At 36.0% G+C, this 21,500-nt stretch overlaps 2 protein-coding genes across 6 annotated transcripts in view; one reads left to right on the top strand and one right to left on the bottom strand.

The window, feature by feature from the left end:
* The window catches only part of LOC103711297 (transportin-1-like), a 60,759-nt gene extending 57,157 nt beyond the window's left edge, over nt 1-3,602 (top strand). For 2 of the 5 annotated variants that reach the window (XR_005507409.3, XR_015971111.2), the window contains 6 exons: nt 904-975; nt 1,050-1,174; nt 2,585-2,674; nt 2,752-2,820; nt 2,906-2,965; nt 3,048-3,602. Coding sequence is in view for 2 of the 5 variants with exons in the window: in XM_088706729.2 (XP_088562855.2) it covers nt 904-975; nt 1,050-1,174; nt 2,623-2,674; nt 2,752-2,820; nt 2,906-2,965; nt 3,048-3,131 (462 nt within the window). In the remaining 3 variants the exon portion in view is untranslated. Of the gene's footprint in view, nt 1-903; nt 976-1,049; nt 1,175-2,584; nt 2,675-2,751; nt 2,821-2,905; nt 2,966-3,047 lie in introns of those variants that run through there. The other 3 variants (XM_088706729.2, XM_039117058.3, XM_088706730.2) reach the window with 2 other exon arrangements.
* Nucleotides 3,603-4,723: 1,121 nt separating this feature from the next.
* Nucleotides 4,724-11,908, bottom strand: LOC103713925 (Nuclear transport factor 2 (NTF2) family protein). The gene is made up of 2 exons (XM_039117060.3): nt 11,705-11,908; nt 4,724-5,559 (listed from the first exon to the last, which is right to left on the bottom strand). The coding sequence occupies exons 1-2, from the start codon at nt 11,850-11,852 to the stop codon at nt 4,985-4,987; spliced, it is 723 nt and encodes a 240-aa protein (XP_038972988.2). The 5' UTR covers nt 11,853-11,908; the 3' UTR covers nt 4,724-4,984.
* Nucleotides 11,909-21,500: the final 9,592 nt, after the last annotated feature.

The raw sequence follows: 21,500 nt of genomic DNA, 5'->3' as shown, positions 1-21,500 counted from the left end.
TCTAATGTACAAATTTGTTCCAGAAGAAATGCTGACGTTGCAACAGTCTAAAATTCAATTCTTTCTTTGATATAATACTATGGTTATTATGTGCTTCTAGATATCTTATTCTTTTACTGGTTACTAGTTTTGCTATCATATATCCAAAGAAAACCCACAGAACATTTTTAGTGTAAAAATTTTCTGTACTACTTGCTTGAAAAGAAGTTTATGTGCATGAATTGGGCTAAGCTGATTACTTGGAAATTGCAAGAGTGAAAATGCCAAAGATGCCCCATTTTGACTAGCATTAAATTAGTTGGCACAGCATATCATTGAAAAAATTCCTATTTTCCTGGGAGCTGTTATTGGAAGTATTTGAAGCATGAAATCCTTAAAATACATTGAACTGCTACATCTCACAGTTATACAACTAGTTTGTATATTTTACAGCTACTATGACTATTATATGCTTCCTTACAAACTGGTATGCTATGTGAACTAGCTTTAGCTTGCCAACTAGGAGAACATTTGGCATCATTGATTCTAGTTATCACATAAGTATGTAGGGACAGTGATAATAAGAGGAACCTACCTGGGAGTTAGTTGTGTATGTCATAATCAGCTTCATCATGTTTTGTGCTTTTTCTTCATTGATATTTTCTTTTTTGGGTTCTGGCTGTCTAGTTTAATTATTTCTTATAAATGATATGTACACAATACATTGACATGCGACATCAATCAAGTAAACATTAATCTGTTCATGGCATGGTTAGTATCAGATAAAGTTAGTTGGACACCATTTGTTCCTTACAAATTGATGGTACTTCTATGTATTAAAAAATTATTGTTTTTGACCATCTATTTTTTTTTCCAATAATGGAAGTCCAAATTCTAAAATCTGTTTTTGCTACTGACATTCAGGTTCGCCAAGAAATTTCTCCTATAGTGTTGGCAGTCATTTCATGCTTGGTCCCAATTCTTCAAAATGCAGAAGTGAGTCGATTTTTTTCATTGGGATTTACTAAAACTTGTTACCTTAATTTACCATTTGTCTTTTCTGGTGACAGGGTCTCAACAAGTCACTTATAGAAAACAGTGCAATCACTCTGGGAAGGATTGGCTGGGTTTCTCCAGAGCTTGTAGCACCACATATGGAACATTTCATGCAGTCTTGGTGTACTGCTTTATGCATGTAAGATGCTTGTTCTTTTTATACTTGGCTAATTGGCTTCCAAATATTCTTTATTTTAACAACCTTGTGTCAAAATGCTTTTAAATGTTCACAAGACTTGCAAAATTCAAGATTAATCCTATGAAAATACAACTTGGAATTCCCCATATATACAATATTGATTCCTATACAAAGATGATTTTGGCTGAAACTGAAGGTTTTGATTCAACGGAATTTTGGCCAAAACTGCAAACCATGATTATAACTTGATGTAATTGCTAATGTTGTAAAATTTTTAGTAGTAATAGGAGGAACATGAAAAGTTAATTCAGAGATGTGAGTATAATTAAAAGCTACGAAAGGTAAGTCATGCTCAGTAAAAGGTTCCACCCTCTTGAACCTTTCTTTGGCTAGATGGTCCACCACTTTGTTAGCACTTTGTCATGCATCAGAGTGCAACACTTTTTGCCATCTATAATGGACACACTATTTTCATATGCTTATTAGGTTTCCCTGTTCCTCTGGTCATGTAAAATCGTGACATGAAAAGTTTTCTGACCTGACCTAAGAAAACTAATCCGAGTTGCATACCCTACTAATGATAGGATGGAAGTTTTCTCCACAATGAGGTTTTGCTTTAGACAGAAGTCTATAGTATCTAGGACTATTCTTCAGTGAGAGAGATTTGCTTCATTTTAAGGCCCTTAGTTCATTCTTCCAGAAAAGCAAGATACATTGTCCACTAGAGTCCCTAGTTCCTCCTTCAAACCTGCTTGAGACCCAAATTGCCCGGAGAACGTCCATGAGTAATAAGCTGGTCCCAACCTTCCAGAGGGGTTAATGATAGGATGGAAGTTTTCTCCACAATGAGGTTTTGCTTTAGACAGAAGTCTATAGTATCTAGGACTATTCTTCAGTGAGAGAGATTTGCTTCATTTTAAGGCCCTTAGTTCATTCTTCCAGAAAAGCAAGATACATTGTCCGCTAGAGTCCCTAGTTCCTCCTTCAAACCTGCTTGAGACCCAAATTGCCCGGAGAACGTCCATGAGTAATGAGCTGGACCCAACCTTCCAGAGGTGTTGATAAATGAACTCAGGTCTATCCAGCAGTGCCATCTAACGATCACAACATATGTTCTTTATTTTTTAAATGTAACTCAAATCCTAAGGATTCCTAATCCATCGAGCAAATTGAGAATGAAAAAAGAAAATCCTTTGTGCGCTTTTCATCATTAGACAATTGAAAAAAGAGGAGAAATGACAAGTGGTGATTGCAATTTTTAATTCAAAATTTTATCAACTATTTTAGGAGTATCCATGCAAGGTTTGGATGGTTTGACTTCAAACTTGCAAAGATCTTTTGTTTTTTTAATGGTGATGAAAGTAGCTATTTGAACAGCTCTCTCACAAGCCATCCTTGCTTTCCTTTCAGCTTTATTGAAAGATACTAATGGATATCCTCGATCACAGGATTCGAGATGATTTTGAAAAAGAGGATGCATTTCGTGGTCTTTGTGCAATGGTACAACTTTTTTTTTTTCATATTTTAATGCAGCAATTCTAGTACTTATGTATGTTCATGTTTTGCAACCTCTGCAGGTGAGAGCAAATCCTTCGGGTGCTGTAAGCTCACTGGCCTACATATGCAAAGCTATTGCTAGTTGGCATGTGAGAACCTTGTACCTCTTTCTGGAGATTTCTGACATTCAAAGCTTGAGATATCTTTTAGCTGATTTTTATTTTTACCTGTCAGGAAATAAGGAGTGAAGATCTACACAATGAAGTCTGCCAAGTTTTGAATGGGTATAAACAGGTACAGTAAATTATCTTAGCATCTATTTTACTCTTTTTTGGAAATTAAATCATCCCTGAAATAATAAGACCTGCTGCTGCAGATGCTTGCGAATGGAGGATGGGACCATTGCATGGCGACGTTAGAACCTCCTGTGTTGCAGATGTTGTCAAGATATCGAGTATGACAGTTTCTCAGGACAAGCTCTCTCTACCCTGGATGTTTGGTGTCATATTTCCGTCTTGCATTTGAGATGGATGGAATAGCGGCTGTGATGTGTGGATTATGGAGCTTCAAGAATGAGATTTGTACCAAACTGTGATTTACCCCTACAGTGTTCTGGAAATAGTCATTGCTGGATTACTCTAAGGACGCAGGGCAAGTTGAAGTTGTGTTTTATATGGGTCCCGTTGGCAGGGGGCTGATCAAGCACTTCCACAGACAGTTTGATCCCTTATGTTGTAATGCTCACAAAATTATAAACTCGTTTTGTTTCAGTGGGCTTGTTTTTGTCCGGAATTCCTCTGATCACGTAACAGTTATTCTTTGAGATATGAGAAGTTTTTGGAATGTATTTTTAGTCAATTGAGGTGTATGTGTATGGTCTCAGTTGTAGCCATTTGACATTATTATATTCAAGTTTTGATGCAAGTTAAAAGAGTGTGTGTCTGCCTTGCTGTAATTATATCTTCTTGTTTGGAATCATTGGACCAAGTTTAACAGCAGATGCGATCCATAGCATTACTTCCAGATGTTAAAATTGTTATGTTCATATTATTTACTCAAGGGGTCCAGGGTATTTAAGCAGTGGAGCTTCACATTATATTAATCCTTTTGGATATGTGAAATGTCTTATGACCCCAGTAAAGAGACCAAGAAGCTTGCGGATGGGTTAAGCGGCATCTTTCCTGGCTGGATTCTCTCTTTTTCCGGTCAGTGGGATGTCTTATTTTGGGCTTTAAAGCATTGTCTTTTAATATTATGATACTAAATCCAGGATTGCCAGCTCATTTCTTGGATGGTCTACGGAGCCATGTGTTTTTCCAAGAACTAGCAGACGTGCAATGTATAATTTTTTTGTTTCTTGCGTGTCATGGCAGCAAGCTTACCGCAGTCCTAGAAGCCTGTCTTTTGGCAATGCAGATTTTTTTTTAATATTATGATTCCGTATTTCGCGTGAAAGAAGGATTCATTATCTTTCACACGAATCACCATTGGATTACCCACCACAGATTTCAAAGTACTCCGAGCTATCATTCAGCCATCTGCATATATCTCAAAGCAACTAATTGGATGATCCAAAAGTGAATCCTTCTTGTGAAAGACACAACCCCGGCCCCTGCAGAGAATATGACAACAGATCTTTGTTTTTCTGTCCTTTCTGAGATTCAAACCATAGGACCTAAAATGAGTGCTAGCTGGCTTCAGTATGAACAATGGTGCTTTTGACATGTATGTTGCCTTCAACCTTAAGAGGCATTGCTAAACTAAATTATCTCCATTTCTTCATGATAATGAGTACCAATCTCTAAATTTGTGGCTTTGAATCTACAAGCTGCAAGTCACAGAGCCTTTAGAATTCTTCCACTGCACTGATCCAGATATATTAGATCAATCCACACCCAGAGATTTGAAGGACTGGAGCATGCCTGGAGGATCAGATTATCCACTCACCTTGCATCGGCACAGCTGAAAACCAGCTGATCATCCTGCTGGAAAAAGTTTAAATTGATGACTTCATGAAAGGTCTAATGTAGCAGCAAATGATGGACAATGAAGAAAACTAACCCAGTCTTCATGCTGTACAACAAAGAAAATAAGAATGTTTTCTCATATAGATGATCCATTCGAGCAGGTATAATGCTCTTACCCGAACAGCGAGAAAAAGGCTTTAAAGTAAACCCAAAAAAAGAGGGAAAAAGGAAAAGAAAAACTAAACATGAAAGCCTAAGTCAGGAACCGTGAGTTCTTATACACTGAAATATCTGCATTAATGGAATTTTGAGAATGTTTACCGAGACATCACTACAATTACCAACTTCATGCATCAATATGGGAAGCATGGTGAATGCATATATACCATTGTCCGTCAACTCTCTCAAATACGTTTGTTGCAACCTGCTTCCCCCAACTGCTGCCTTTGGTCTTGACCACCTCCATACAAGTAACATATCCAACATCCCCTCTCACATGAACCTCAACATTCTTCAGATCAATTTGAAGAGGGAACTCATAATCAGCACCACACACAATTTCCCAGCTTCCCATGACCAGATCATAGCCTGATATCCTGCCTGCACCTGGGTGTATGACATACACATTTTCTCCTTTTGCCCAGATAGACTGCATGACTGCCAGATCTCCATTCCGAAAGGCATGGTAGAATCGAGCATTTGCTGCAAGAACAGAAGCCTTGCTGTCCTCATGGAGCACACGAAGATCATCTCTGAGTTTAGCTGCACGAGCATAGTCTTCTTCCTTGATGGCAATCTCTAAATCACGCTGCAAGGTTTGTTCATCCATCATCATGCCTTCAGTGCTTGGATTTCCCTCAGCCTCTCCACTTTTTACCTTAGCAACATTCCATGAGTACATACTGGGGTAGGATTGCTGCACTGAAAGATTAAAATTCAGTGTCATTCAGGAGTAATCAGCACCTTGCAGAGTATAATATTTCCACCCTCATTTTACTCAACAGATTTCGGTCCTCCCATTTTATACAATCAAAAAAGAAATATTATGATGCAAACTTAGCATATGCAGAAATTTTAAGGATAGCCTGTAGGATTTTTATGAGGTGAAAGGTAATGAAAATAGAGTGTAGCAGCAAAACAAACTAGTATAACAGAACTTGGCACAAATGACTGGTAACTAAACTAATGAAGCAAACATCATCCTAGACAGTAAAACAAGCTCAAAGCTAATTTGTGTTTTGTTACACTAGACAGTTCATCAGATGCTACAGAGGATTGGGACTGGAGGGAAGATCGAGGTGGATCAAGCCAAATATCATTCTATGAGTGCTATTTAGTTATACATTAGTGGAGTTCTGTCTCAACCTGGCACCAAGTAGTGTCCTACAGCTTTTACATAACTAATTTTGTAGAAGGAGGTACTTATGTAATAATAAAATAGACTTTAACATTGCAAGAATTCCTTTGGCACCCACAGTCTTGGTACAAATGAAGCTTAAATTCCTCGTCCAGGTAATGACTGTGCTACTGTATAAAGCAACCACCCCTTAAAAGTCCATGACTAATGGAGCATGCATCTCTTATTTATTCATATTAACATGATTTAACATCTTGATTCCACCTTTCATGCTTTATTGCTAATTCCTCCACCACAAAGAGAACAAAATGGTACAGATAAATGGGAAAATATAATGATCTTAACAGGTTGGCAGAAACAGAGAAACTGGGAACGTTGCGGGCTTAAAAAGACTCCAATCCATATCGACTTTCTAGTGATATTAGTTAAGTAGAACATAAGATGAAAATATGATTTCCAGATAATCAAGCATACTCATCTTCCCTCATAATCTCATTAATCCATCTACTTAACTGTCCCATAGGCCAACAATACATGTTAAATGATGTTGACCCAGATAAAACAAGTTTCCAGCTAAAAGGACAAACTTCAATGCAGAAAGCCATGCTTTCTTTTTTTCTATTTTTTTCTTTTTGTTGTGTCCATGAATTTGTGTGTGCGCGTGCGTGTGTGTGTGAGAGAGAGAGAGGTGCCCACACCCTCCTAACTTTTTGTCCCCTGTTGAACTTAATTGTTTTATGATTTTATCACATCCATTCATTCACTTAATCTTTAGGTAGGGTTCCCTTGCCTGTTGCATGTGCATCATGCGTTCTTTTGACCTGATATCCTTAGTGAACCAATCTAATTTTAAATATTTACAAGCCCTATCTCATGGATGACACATGAAATTAGATTCGATATAACAAATATACTTTGTTGGAACCCTTTCTCATCACAATTATCCACACAATATTGATTCTACATACAACTACCTATATCTTCACCAAAAAAGACCAAACCATCACAGCTTATCAGTCAATTCTCAACCATTTGAGCTTTGTATTTATGATACTTAAAGGCCTCCTATAATGTACTTATCTCTAATTCCATATGGTTCTCTAGCACATCCTCAACATGTCAAAGGATAAATGATGCATATAGGTAGGATATAATAGTTCTGATCACATCTAATTCCCAATAACATTCTTTCAGATACAATTATTCTTATTTGAAATGAAGGTGAGCAATGCTTTGACAACAAACAATTGAGGCATGCATTTTTTGTCCAAGAAGTCTACTTAACCTTTGACTTGGCATGTGGAAGCCCCTGATTTGTTGTTATAGGAAATGTCAAAGCTAGCTTTTACAACTCAGTGCGGAGAGAGCAGAATACATCGACCATGAAACTCCTCTTTCAAGGGGGGACCTCTTAACTCTATTCTCAAAACAGATTTGCCTTTTCCATTGCAAAAGGTACCTGTTTGTTGTCTTGTTAAGGATTCAATCGTGTCATTCGGTAGGAGATTCTGGGATCTGGGATAGGCAATGCTTGCTTCGTAACGTGATTATTGAGACTCTTGAAAACAGATATTAGCTTAGAAATGGATCAAGATGAAGTGAAATCTAGCAATGAATAAATAACATGGTAGCCTCAACCTATGGAAACTCAAATCAAGTCATCAAGCTATAGAACTTGACAATATAGTCCTAACAGGTCAAACTCCATTGCATGAAATGTGTGAATTTCAATTGTAGTCATTCTCGGTAGTTAGAAAGCATAAATTAACAAGTTGTCATCACTTTCATATCATCCCAGGCAATGACAGCGACGTAATGAAGTTAGTCCACCATGTCCATGCTATCCCCTTCCACTTTGCTTCAACAAATAGAAGTTAACATTCAAGACCATGAATCAAGTCTAGGAAAATCACTAGATCATATCCACCATAAAAGTTAGCCATGCCATATTATTATTCATACATCATATCATCATGCAACTTCTCAAAGACCTCATATTGGACATGTTCATGAAGAACATGGACCTTGAAACTTAACTCCTCATTTGGTAATATGAAAAGAACAAGGAAAGTAGAAAGAAGATCAAGAAAAAAAGGAAGAACAAAGTAGGATACTTTAGATATAATAACAAAATGCTAAGACCACTTATGGGTCGCTTGCAGGGAATAGGTGGACCTAAAAAGGAATCAGAAGGATTTAGGTTAGGAAATCAGCTTCCTGTCTTGCAAAAATAAGGGCAGAAATGGTTATTTTGATGATTATAAGATTTAGAAGACCAAAAAAAATTGTGTAAGATTTTTGGATGAGGAATACGTCCAAAGAAGAAGTTACAAATGAAACTTGTCAACCAGGGTGACCAGAGTAATTACATAACATCATAATAGAAAATCAGATCAGGGATTGCACATATATATAGAGAACAGGAGTAAAGTGATATTTAGAAAAGTGAAACAAGGATAATATTAACTAAGTGAAACATCATAGAAGAGAGATTAAGAAGAGAGAGAAATAAGAAAGGCTAAAGTTGCCCACTAGAAGTAGGGCTATCAAATAAACAAGCTATTCATGAAAAACTTATGTTTGGCTTGAAATTCAGCTTGATTTTGGGTTGCTTCATTAATAAATGATCCAAAATGAACAGGAGTTTTGAACTTGAAATACAAAAGACCTAAATACAAGCTATGGGCGGTAACTCATGTTTGGCTTGATATAACTTGATATATTTATAAATAGATAACTTGATAAATACACACTGCATAATTTTAAATAAATTGATATAAATTAGTAAAATATATGTTACATAATTTTTGTTATTTATAAAGAGAGTTATTTCTGTAGTTTTTTAAATAAATACCCTCTTACACAAAGAAGGATGCATGTCTGAGCCATTAGATTTCAATCCAATGGCTGGAATCAATGTCTTTAGTAGGTTTTCCTAAATAACCCCTCTTTCCAGCTGGATAACATAGGTACCAAAAGAATGGAAACCCTTTTCCTCTCTCCTCCTAAAGAGAAATGTTTCCCTTATTTCTTCTTCTAGAACATCTCAAGGCAAAGTAGGGGTGCAACTTGGGCTGGGCTCAACCTAACTTGTCCAACTCAGTTGCCAGGTAGGGTTGGGTTAAGTTTTTATAAATTTGTATTGGCCTTAGGCTCAGAAATCCTAATCCAATCTCTAGTTGTGTTGGGTCAGAGTTGAGCTTAAACAATTCAACAAAACCAAAACCCAACACACACCTGACAAACTAAAAGATAGATAACTAAATCATATTTATTTCAAATAAAATTAATTATATATTTTATATAACTATGTCCTTTGTCTTATTAAAATGTAAAATTGAGAAACTATACCATCAAAATAAATAGATGGTTGAGGTCTTGAGCCAGCAATTAAATCCAACAAAAAAGCATCCCAAACTTTTCCACCACCTTATCATTCTTGCTCGACCCGATTTAATTCAATTAACATGGACTAGCCCAACCCAACACGACTCTAACCTAACCCGAACCAAATTTAACTTAAGATAGTGTTGCGTTGGGCTTTGTAAGAGAAACCCAACCGAGGCCCCTCAAGTTGATTTTGTTTACAAAAATAGATGTAGAGTTGGGGTTGGATTAGCATTCGACCAACCTTACTGGCTCAGGTTGCAACCTATTGTAAAGATGGAAACAAAGTAAGGGGCATTCTTCTACATCTTCTTCCTCAACTGTGCATCACCAATAATGGTGTTGAGATGAAGGATGCATCTACAACGACGATCATAATGAACATTGATAGTCAAGATTAAGTCATATATTTTGAAATTCTGATCAAGAATTTGATTATATCCTCTGCCCAACTCTTGAGCCATGCCATAGGCATTATTTCCATCCACTTCCTAGCCACATCTCTTATCATCATCAAGCCTTCCCCCGTTCCCTCACCTACTAGCAAGCCCAACTATTCCGAGACCTTGCTAGATCGATAATAGACAAGTTGAGCTTAAGTTGGGCTAGCTAGGTCGTGATGAGCTCAAGAAAGTCTTGAAAGATTCCCAATTAAGCTTGAACTAAGGTAATTTGATCATCTTTATCATGTTTACAACCCAAACAAAAATCTTTCGTTTAAATAGCTGTAATTGGTGCTTCTATAGACTCTTGTCTACGTTTTCTACAAGGGAGCTAGAAATGTTGAAAACCAAATAACCTATCCCAGCAAGGGGACCAAAATATTTCCTAAATGCAAAGTCTGAAATCCCATATGATCTTTATATAGAAAGACAACCAAATTGGCAACATATCAAATTGTAATGACAATAATTTTCCAAGCCAACATACCATTGATGTAGGACTATTGTGCGTGAATCCCCCTAAAAACATGACTCTAGAACATAGTCTAAATATTACTTGAATAAAAGTTTTGAAAATACAATAAACTAAAATAAATTAATTTATTTGCCATCGATTGATTTTTGCTTAGTAATTAAAAGTTGAAAAACATAAAACAGCTGCAACTTATACTTCAAGGCTTATTGTAAAAATAATTCTAAAGTCAAAAAGTAAATAAATCACATAGAATTGACCTCTTCCACTTGGTTTAATGTGCAAAAAACACAACTGAGTTAAATTTTGTGATCTAAGGAATCATATGATGCACAGCATGGATATAGATTATGATCCTTAGTGATCCCTATCCTACGATTCCTAGGATATAAGGTTCTGACAACAATGTTGCTCATGCTTTTACATCCCTTTTGGTTTTGTTGTCAGTTGTAACAGGAAGATATGAAGTTCAGAAACTAGTTTGTAAGTTCACATTTGGATTATCCGGTTATTATGTCAACCATGTAACTGAAATTCAATTAGTAGAGGAGTTGACTGTCATTGATTTGAGATCTCATATCTGATTATTGAATGATCAGAGTAAATTCTATATAATCCAGTGCTTGATGCTTGGTTTCTTGGTATTGTAAAATTTTATAAAGGCTCTCAACCTTTTGTGCTATGTCCTTGTATTAGACAAACGTTCCATCTGTGACATCAAACTGTATCACCTGTGCCATATATCATATGTGAGCTAGAAAGGTCTAGATATAAGCCAAGCAGAAAACTTTCTTTGTGCCTAACGCATGTAATGTTTGTTGCACGTATTGCACTGCAAAAGACTGTAGATAATCATCTAGTGGTGCTGCTATTGATTCATAAGTTATGATTATCCTATTGCACTTGTGATTTTACATCCACATGCTAGTTCAGGTATCTCATTGACAATGTTATCTTATCCTGTATGCTCCAAGCAAAAATTATCATACTTGTGTCATTGGTATCATATTTAATAGAAATCATATCAACCTGTATATCAAATCTACAGAACATACTATTCTACATGGAAAAACAGAGCATCCAAACAAGCCAAGCCTCACAAGATTGCCACCAAATACACTTCTATGGTGAAACCTAACACGACACTGCTATCCTGTTACCATAAGCTCGCATCCTATGAACGAAAAGAAGCCCCGTTTCATTAGCATATGTTTTCCTCGCATTATAGTGCCACACAGTTCTCCAAAAGTATAACACACACGCAAAAAGGGAGGAAAAAAAGAGAAAAGCCTACATTTTTCATACAATATATGGATTTATTATGCTTCGAAGCCCTAGATTCGAATCGGAATACCCTAAACACTGTATGAAATCACCCCGATAAAACGGGGAAGGAGAAGACCCTACCTTTTCGAAGAGAGGAGGAGAGCTGAGGACCACGGACCGGCGACACACGAAAGGCGGCGGATCTGGGAAAGCCGCGAGGAGAAGGTCCTAAGAATGAAGGAGGGGCGCAGGGCGGGCGGAGCCCTCGAGGGAGAGAAGAGACCACCATGGCCACCAATAGTGGGAGGTAGGTAGACGCGCGTCCAGCGGCTCGAAGTTTTCATTATTATTCTAATTATCCGCGTGGAAACACCATGGGTTTCCGTGCTTTGCCGTCGGCTACGTAGGTCGGAATGGTCCCGTCAACGTCGTATTGTTGGGTTGTAGAAGATTGGTAGCTCGACATGCGCCCATGGGCGTTTTTTTAATTTTTTTGGCAAACCATGGGCGCCTTTATATGAGTTAGCAGTTTGTTTTTATTTCCTTAGCCTCTTGTTCACTTTAATTTTAGCTTATAAATAAATTAAATAAAAACGTGTATAGTTCACAAAAAATAGAAAAAATATAAAAAATTAAAAAAATATCTCATATTTAGTTGAAGTTTTTTCTTAAAAAATAGCAAAGTAACATTTTTATAAAAATAACATTCTCACGTCTTATGTTGAATATTTTGACGATATTATTTTATAACGTGAATAAGTTTTCAATAAGTATAATAAATCATAATTTTTGATTACAAGCTAAAGTTGTCATAGTGGTTGAGTAGTAGATAACAAACTAAGAGATCATGGGTTCGTTCTTCCCTAAACAGATTTGGTTGGATAATATGCAAAAATATTTTATTTCTAATATTTGATTTTGAGCAACGAAATAATATCATCACTAATAGATGATCCTTAGATCCGACCTTTTGTGACAAAACAGGTGTTTAGGCTATGCCATTTGCTCACTTTTGGTGATGAATTCACTTGTAACAAATTATGTGTGTTAACAGCAATATTCATTTCGTCACAAAATGTTGAATATTTTGTGAAGAATTACTATTTTCGTTGTAGATGACTTTTAGCGATGGGGCATTAGCTACAAACTTAGTGATAAAAGTTTTTTCGTCCCCAAATACTTTAAGCAATAAATTTTAATTTTTAGCAATAAATATTTTTTGTGGCTAAATATATAATTTCTTGTAGTAAAGCATGTATGAAATGCTCACTCATTTTACTGATATTATTAATGAATTGAAAAGTCTTGATAAATCTTATATCTAGTGAATTGGTAAGATAAGTTCTTAGCTCTTTGTCAAGGATGTTGGAAGCAAAGGCCACAATAATTCAAGAGGTGAAAGACCTCAACAAGTTATCTTTGGAGGAGCTATTAGGATCCTTGAAGACTAATGAGCTAATGGTGAAGCAAAATAATGAAGAGGTGTTAAAGAGGAAGAAGACAATAATGCTGAAGTCCACTGCGCACGAGGATGAAAAATCTGAGAGTACCGATAATGATGAAGAGCTGCCATGTGTCACAAGAAAATTCAAAAAAGTTATAGAAAAAAGAAGCAAGGAAGAAAGAAGCGTATGGCCAAAGGGGAGCCTAACAAAAAGAAAGAAAGGGAGCCCCTGATATGCTTAGTGCAAGAAATTGATACACTTCAAGGTATATTGTCTTTAACTCAATAAGGATATGAATGAAGAAGCCAAACCAGAAAGCTATAATGGCAACTTAAAGTGCCAACAAAGACAGTAGCTCTGACAAGGAAAGCCAAGAAATTGCAAACTTGTGCCATGAGGAGGTAAAACCTAAAATCCAACCTAATTTTACATTTGATGAATTGCAAGAAATATTTAATGAACTTTTAGTTGAATTAGAGAAGTTAGGATTAAAGAACAAAGTGCAAACAAGAGTTAATAAAAAATTGATTAAAAAGAAAAAAAAAATTCTTGATGAAAAGAACAAACTAATGGAAGAAAATGAGAATCTTAAGAAAGAAGTAAATAAATTGAAGCCAATTGTAGAAGAATTTACTTTTAGTTAAGAAAAATTGTAAATAATTTTAGATAATTAAAGGGCCATTTATAATAATGTTGGATTTAGTTATAACCCTTTGAAGAAGCAAAAGTACTTTAAAAACTTTTTTGTTAAATCTTCGGATCAAAACATGTTAATGTTACTTGTTATTGTTGTGGTCAAAGTGGATATAAATCATTTACTTGTAATATTATAAAGAATGGTTATGTAACAATTAAGAATGTTTGGCTTCGAAAGAAAACCAAAGATAATACTAACCTCAAAAGATCCCAGAATGTTTGGACACCTAAATTAAAAACTTAAAAATCTATTTTGCAGGTGTATCTTGTATTAACAATATATTATCTAAATAAACAAATTAATCTAAAATTACAATTAATGAAAAATCTTTATAGGGAATAATATATATATATATTATTCGACATCAAAATAATTCTATTTTAACACAAAAGAAATCTATTCTAGTACAAAATAAATATATTCATTTAATAAAATTAAATCACAAAATTGCAAATCTTATAGATCTACTAATATTAAATTAAAAATATAAGTTAGAGGAAATAGCCTGATTGAAAGCAGGTTGAAGCGCGTAGATGTTGTTCCAAAAAATGTTTGCCTCCACGTACGGGTCTCTTGACAATCCTCCTTTGAGATACGACGATCCTACAACTTCTTCTTCGGTACGTCTCGAAAGAAGTCAAAACGAATCCGATCGGACTTGCAGGTCCAGCGAAGAACGAAAGAAAAAGGATAAAATATAAAAGAGCAAAAATAAAAATCACAAGTGGCTAAGAGGAGGAAGAACTTTTCTTTAGAATTTTTTCAGTATTTTTTCTATTTTTTCGTATCCTGAAAGAGATGAAATCAAGGGGTATTTATAGGGGTAATTGTGAAGGGGCAAATGGGTCTTTTTCCAGATGCGTCCGCGGTGATTTCGCGTACATGTTTCGCAAAATTCAAACGAAGAAAAGAAAAAAAGGACAGCGGGCGCTCGCTGGCTATTACGCACGCGGCCCGAGAATGGCTGCATGCACATTTAATTTTTCTATCAATCCCCCACAAAAATTAATTTTTTTAATAATTTAAAAATCAAAACAAAATATTGGATATCTTATATTATGTAATAGGTATAGGTACCTTTTGGTTTGAACCTTCACTTAGTGACAATTGATTACATCTGTGGAGCCAATATGGTCTTAACCTTGAACCTTGGTCCATGGCTCAAATTAAATCAACAGCACACATAATATAGCCCGATTTGGGTTCTAAGTGGGTTGCGCTAATATGGCCATGCGCAGGTATTTATCATGTGCTTTTTAGGGAATCGCCCTTTTTCCATAATTGCAGCCTAAAAGGTAGTTGGAGAGTTTTCTATAAGAAAGGTATAAAAATCATCTCCAAATATTTTTGCTATCCTAGATCTCTTATTCCTCATAAATTCTGCTTCTACTTCTATTTCACTTGTCCTTATTCTACTAGAGCTACTTGCTATACCACTATCTACTCTAGTCCTAAGTGGAAAGGTGTCTTCAAAATATGTTGCATCTCTAGCTTTCATGATGGTGTTGTTACTAATATCATTTTCTTCTGAATTAATCACCAAAAATCTATTGACATTACTATTGGCTGCATATCCTATGAATATCGCATCCACTATTTTAGGTCCTATTTTCATTCTTTTAAAATCAGGTATTTTCACTTTTGCCAAGCACCCCCACACTTTCAAATAGCTAAGATTAGGTTTTTTATGTTTCCAAACTTCATATGGGGTTAGATCATTATTTTTATAGGGAATCCTATTGAGGATATAATAGGCTGAAACTAGAGCTTCCCCCCACAAATTCGCGGGTACTCCTGAGCTTATAAGCATGGAGTTAACCATATCCATTAAAGTCCTATTCTTCCTTTCTGCTACCCCATTTGATTGGGGAGAATAGGGTGCAGTCACTTTATGAATGATTCCATGATCTTCACAAAATTGAGTTATATCATTTGATGTATACTCACCTGATGACCCAAAGATTGATTCATAGATTGATTTTGATGATCACAAAACCTTGAAGTATAGATACTAATGTTTATGTTGCAAGGAGAAAGATATTTATTTTGCAAGGAACATAGCAAGTTGGGAGAACACAAGAAGGACTCCAAAGCTCTCAAGTTGGAAGAAAGCTACAATTTATTGGCCCAAGCTTAAAGTTCAAAGGATTCAAATTGGAGGAGTAAAATCAAAGGAAAAAATTCAAAAGAATAGTCTTCGAGTCGACTCCTGAGGAATTCGAGTCGACTCCAATGTTTACCGAGTCGACTCCGGGGAAGTATGAGTCGACTCCTAGGAGTCAGAGGCAGAAAAGTCAGAGAGCAGTTTTTCGGGTCTGAAATTCGAGTCGACTCCAGTGGAACGCGAGTCGACTCCGATGGTTGGCAGGTCGACTCCAAAGAAAGCAAGAGTCGACTCTCAGCGGTACATAAAGAAAAAGTCAGAGAGCATTTCATGGACTCTGAGATTCGAGTCGACTCCCGCAATACACGAGTCGACTTCGAGACTGCGCGACCATCAACAGACAGAAGATCAAGTTACTGCCTCTGAGATTCGAGTCGACTCCCAGACAGCTCGAGTCGACTCCACGATAGCTTCACGTCAAAAGGGAGAAGACCAACTTTCAGAAACTGAGAGCCGAGTCGACTCCGAGGAAGTTCGAGTCGACTCCAAGACTGGATGAGCCAAAAGACAGAGGATCGGGAGTTCGGGCTCTGAGATTCGAGTCGACTCCCAGGACAGTCGAGTCGACTCGAGTGGATCAAAATTCAAAATTGGATCCACGGACTTCAGTGGATGAGCCGACTCCGAAATTGCCAGGTCAGCTCCAGAAGTTGGCGAGTCGACTCCAGGTTAAGCCGAGTCGACTCCCAGTCAAGGCATGCACTTTAATTCAAATTTGGAACAGTGGCCGAGTCGTCTCCAGTAAAGCACGAGCCGACTCCTGCAACAGGTGAGTCGACTCCTGATCGCGCGAGTCGACTCCGATCCCAACGGTAATATTGTCAGGAAGTGCAGACTGTGTCCAACGGCTCTATTTTTGTCTCTAACGGCTATATTCTTGTTTCCACGCCATCTAAAGCTATAAAAACAAGAAGAAAGTTAGGGGAGAAATCATGGAAGTGGGAGAGATCATCTAGGAAAGAGATCTCAAAGAGATTACAAAGGAAATCTCCCATAAGCACAAAAGGGCCATCCAAAACGAAATAGAGAGAAGAAGTGCATCCAAGTGAATCCGAAAGCTTCCTCTCCATCCGTGTGCTGCCTCGGGGATCCTCTACTTCATGCCAAATCAGAGGAGGATCAAGTAAAGAAGAAGCCGAGCTCCTCCATCTTCAAAACTCGTTTGAGGGCTTCTCTTTACTCTATTTGTTTATATTGTCATATCTGCTTGTTTAAGAAGCTTTGATTTGTTTTTATTCTTTGTTTTAATATCTTGTAACTTGATTCAATCAAGGGATTGAATCAAGGGGTTAAAGGTTTGTTGGTGAGCCAAAGGGAAAACCAACGGTGTAAGGTTTGTTGGTGAGCCAAAGGGAAAACCAACGGTGTAAGGTTTGTTGGTGAGCCAAAGGGAAAACCAACGGGATTAAGGTTTGTTGGTGAGCCAAAGGGAAAACCAACGGGGTTTAGGTTTGTTGGTGAGCTGAGGGTAAAACCAACGTGTAAGGGTTTGATTGTGAGCCCGGGAAAACAATCGGGGTTGGTTCTAGTCGGTGAGCCTGGGAAAACCGACCGAGTTCGTTGTGCGCTCGTAAAACAACAAGTTGGGTTGTGAGCTTGTAAAACAACCGGCTGTAATCGGTAGGATTATAGTGAAATTCCCAAGAGGTCTTGGGGAGTGGATGTAGGTGCTGGGGTGCACCGAACCACTATATGTCCTTTGTGTTTGTAATGCCTCTAGTTATTGTCTAACTAACACACTTACTTACTTAGATAAATTGCTTGCTTAATTCTTATCCGCACATCCTTTAGTTGCAAGCATATTTAATCAAGTCGAAGTCTATACATCAAACCCTTGCTAAGTTTAACTTTCACTGTGCATCTATACAACTTAGCATAGTTAATCATAAAGTTTTAGAAGTAGCATAAAAGTTTTAAAAGACCCAATTCACCCCCCCTCTTGGGTTGTATCTACTGGGCAACATCACCTCTCCGATCTGATCTAAGAATTTTAATTTTCTTCTCCTGTTGGTTCTCAGCTTCGATCTTAAAAATCTTAAATTTGCTAAGAACCTCATCCTTGGTTTTAATTAGGTAGATGTAACAGAACTTACATAGATCATCTATGAAGGTCACAAAGTATCTGTTACCATCCCTAGAAGTTCTACCCGAGCCACAAACATCACTATGGATCAACTCTAATAGATCTAAATCCCTATTAATAGATTTAAAAGGCTTCCTAGGGAGTTTGGCTTCTACATAAATTTGATATTTCTCATGTTCTTAAGATCACTTTTTGGTATTAGATTTAGGTTCATAAGTTGCTTAATTGAATTATAATTTACATGACCTGATCTACCATGCCAAATAGAAGGCTATATTCATAATCAAAGAATTTTCATTTATTGAAGGAGCTATTATATTCAACTTAAACAATCCTTCACTTAGGAACCTTTTTCCAATAAACATTACACCATGAGAAATTACAACTTTATTGGACTTAAAAATAAGACGATAGCCTTGCTGGACAAGCAAGGAACCGCTAATAAGATTTCTTCTAACATCTAGAACATGTTGGATGCCGTGCAGGGACAGGACTTCTTCAGAGGTAAGCTTTAAGTCCACTCATCCCACTCCTAGCACACGCGTCTCCGAGCTATTTGCCATGATCATAGATTCTCCACTTGAGACCTGGTAAGAAGAAAATCATGAGTGATCCGAACAAATATAAATACCAGCCTTGGTATCAATCCACCAATCAAGTGCTTGTAAAGTCATGTTAACTTCATGAGTGAAGGAAACAGACCTGAAAGCTGTCTCAGAGGAGCCAGCACCGAAAGTCACTATGTTGACTTGAGCACTGGTTGTGTGTGGACCCTTTTTCTTAGATTGAAGAGGTGCAGTCTTCTTATAGAAACACTAGAAAGACAAATGGTTGGTCCGACCACACACATAATAGAAAATGGACACCACCTTCCTCTTTCTTCTTCTTCTGCTCCTGGGATTGGATAGATTTTCCATTGTGGTGGTTAGGGTTCTAGGGTTATAAATTTATTTTTGTAATGCTTATTTTTGAAGGGTCGGTTCAGAATTTTTCTAGGTGGGGCCTCTACATTATAAGCATTATTCTTGTGTCCAGTAGAAGTTTTACTCATGAGCCTATGCTGCTCTTCTATTCTAATGGAGTCCAAAATTTGGGTTAGGGTGAGACCTCCTTGGGTATGGCTCAGAGTCTTCAAAATCAGACTAGGAATTAGGTAGTTTATCTATCAGACAGGCTATCTGGAATGATTCATCCAAATTGGTTCCATTAGCACTAAGCTGGTGGATCAGGATTTCAAAATCATGAATTTGGTCATTCATAGCTTTGAGTCCACCATCCTAAAGTTATTGAAGTCGGAGGCCTTGAACCTCTTTACCTCAGCATCATCCAAACCATATTTGCTTTTTAGGGTGTTCTAGAGTCCTTTGGCATTCTTGGTTGTGTAATAAATGTCATACAGCCTCTCAGCAAAGGCACTTAGAATTCTATGGATGCAATAATAGTCTATTTCATCAGGTATCCTAGAAGGTGTACTGGTGGAGGCAGAAGGTTCAGTGTGGGAGGAGGATAAATTTCGGTTTTAGTTTTGGCGAGTAGCATATCGTGAAGTAGTTGGGTTGGACCCGTTATCAACTTCAGTGGTGTTCTCACCTATGGCTGAAATCAATCCTAATATGGTGAGCCAAAACCGCATTTGGTTTTTTCACCTCCTAAAGTTATGGCTATCAAATTTTTAGGTTAGGCACTAAGGTAGTCACTAGTGTTTGAGGCCATAGGTTTAAGATTATAGAGAGGAACAAAAACCTAAATGAAGGCAAAAAGTCTATATCAAAAGATTGCACTGAAATTCGTATTGAATTTTGAATGTCTAGTTGATATATCTAAAAAATAATAGCCAGATCAACTCCAAATCAGTGGTGGAGCACTAGGCTCACTTAAGTACCAGCCTTTCTTAGGCACGTATGCCTTTTTGACAAGATTTTCTTTGATACTATTAGTTAGTGGATATAATTACTAGAAATCACACAAATTCAATTCTTACAAAAGCTTAAGTGCAAACTTAAATTTGTTGTTACGAATTAACCAATTTTCAAATTTTTCGTTTGAATTTTTCGAATTAGTAATAATTGATTACTAATTTTGTGCCAACAAATCATATATTGTAATTGAGATTTAAAATGTCAATTCAATGAATTATAAGATTTATTATCTTATTAGAATAACTGATTACAAATTTTGTGCTAGCAAATTAATTATTGTAATTGAGATTTAAAATTTTAATACAATGATTATAAGATTTATTATCTTATTAGAATAATTGATTACTAATTTTGTGCCAGCAAATCAATTATTGTAATTGAGATCTAAAATATTAATTTAATACATTATAAGATTTATTATCTTATTAGAATAATTGATTACTAATTTTGTGCTGGCAAATCAATTATTGTAATTGAGATCTAAAATGTCAATTCAATGAATTAGAAGATTTATTATCTTATTAGAATAATTGATTACTAATTTTGTGCTAGCAAATCAATTATTGTAATTGGGATCTAAAATGTCAATTCAATGAATTATAAGATTTATTACCTTATTAGAATAATTGATTAAGATCTAATAAGTCAATTCGATGAATTAATTATTATGTATTAACCAATTTTCAAATTTTTTATTTGAATGGGATCTGAAAAATTACTCCTTGAGATGTCTAAATGGAGGTATGATAAATTTTTTGAAGGTTAAACAAATTATTACTTTTTTAGAATGATTTACTGAATTATATATTACTAATAAAAAAATAAACAAACACTTCTTTGGATTGTTAGCAATATATTATCTAAATAAACAAATGAATCTAAAATTACAATTGATGAAAAATCTTTATAGGAAATAATATATATATTATTCAACATTAAAATAGTTCTATTTTAACACAAAAAAATCTATTCTAGGATAAAATAAATCTATTTATTTAATAAAATTAAATCACAAAATTGCAAATTCTACATATCTACTATTATTAAATTAAAAATATAAGTTAGAGAAAATAGCCTAATTGAAGGTAGGTCGCTGTTCCAAAAAAGCGTTTGCCTCCACGTACGGATCTTCCGACAATCCTCCTCTGAGATACGATGATCCTACAACTTCTTCTTCGGTACGTTTCGGAAGAAGTCAAAATGAATCTGATTGGATTTGCAGATCCAGCGAAGAACGAAAGAAAAAGGATAAAATATAAAAGAACAAAAATAAAAATCACAAATGGCTAAGAGGAGGAAGAACTTTTCTTCAGAATTTTTTCAGTATTTTCTCTATTTTTTCGTATCCCAAAAAAGATGAAATTAAGGGATATTTATATGGGTAATTGTGTAGGGGCAAATGGGTCTTTTTGCAGATGTGCCCGCGATGATTTTGCAAACACGTTTCACGAAATTTGAACGAAGAAAGGAAAGAAAAGAAAAGAAAAGATAATCAGCATAGATAGCATCAGTATAAATTCCTCAATTTTAATAGAAATTATTTTTCTTGTTAAGAGTTTAAAATATAATTAGTATGAGTCAATTATGTGATAGAGGTTACAAATTTGTTTTGTATCCATGTGCATAGTA

This window comes from Phoenix dactylifera, chromosome 11 (assembly GCF_051530095.1).
Source record: "Phoenix dactylifera cultivar Ajwa chromosome 11, Ajwa_hap1_PhDact_Kaust_v1.1, whole genome shotgun sequence".
NCBI classification, from domain to species: Eukaryota; Viridiplantae; Streptophyta; class Magnoliopsida; order Arecales; family Arecaceae; genus Phoenix; species Phoenix dactylifera.
Note: the sequence above shows the minus strand (reverse complement) of the source record. Positions and strands in the feature narration are given on the sequence as shown.

Bases quoted from the DNA above. Each gene is read 5' to 3' on its own strand.
- LOC103713925 (XM_039117060.3), bottom strand. From the start codon at position 11,852: ATGGTGGTCTCTTCTCTCCCTCGAGGGCTCCGCCCGCCCTGCGCCCCT. The intron at 5,560-11,704 runs GTAGGGTCTTCT...TTAATCTTTCAG, and splicing joins CTCCTCCTCTCTTCGAAAAG to TGCAGCAATCCTACCCCAGT.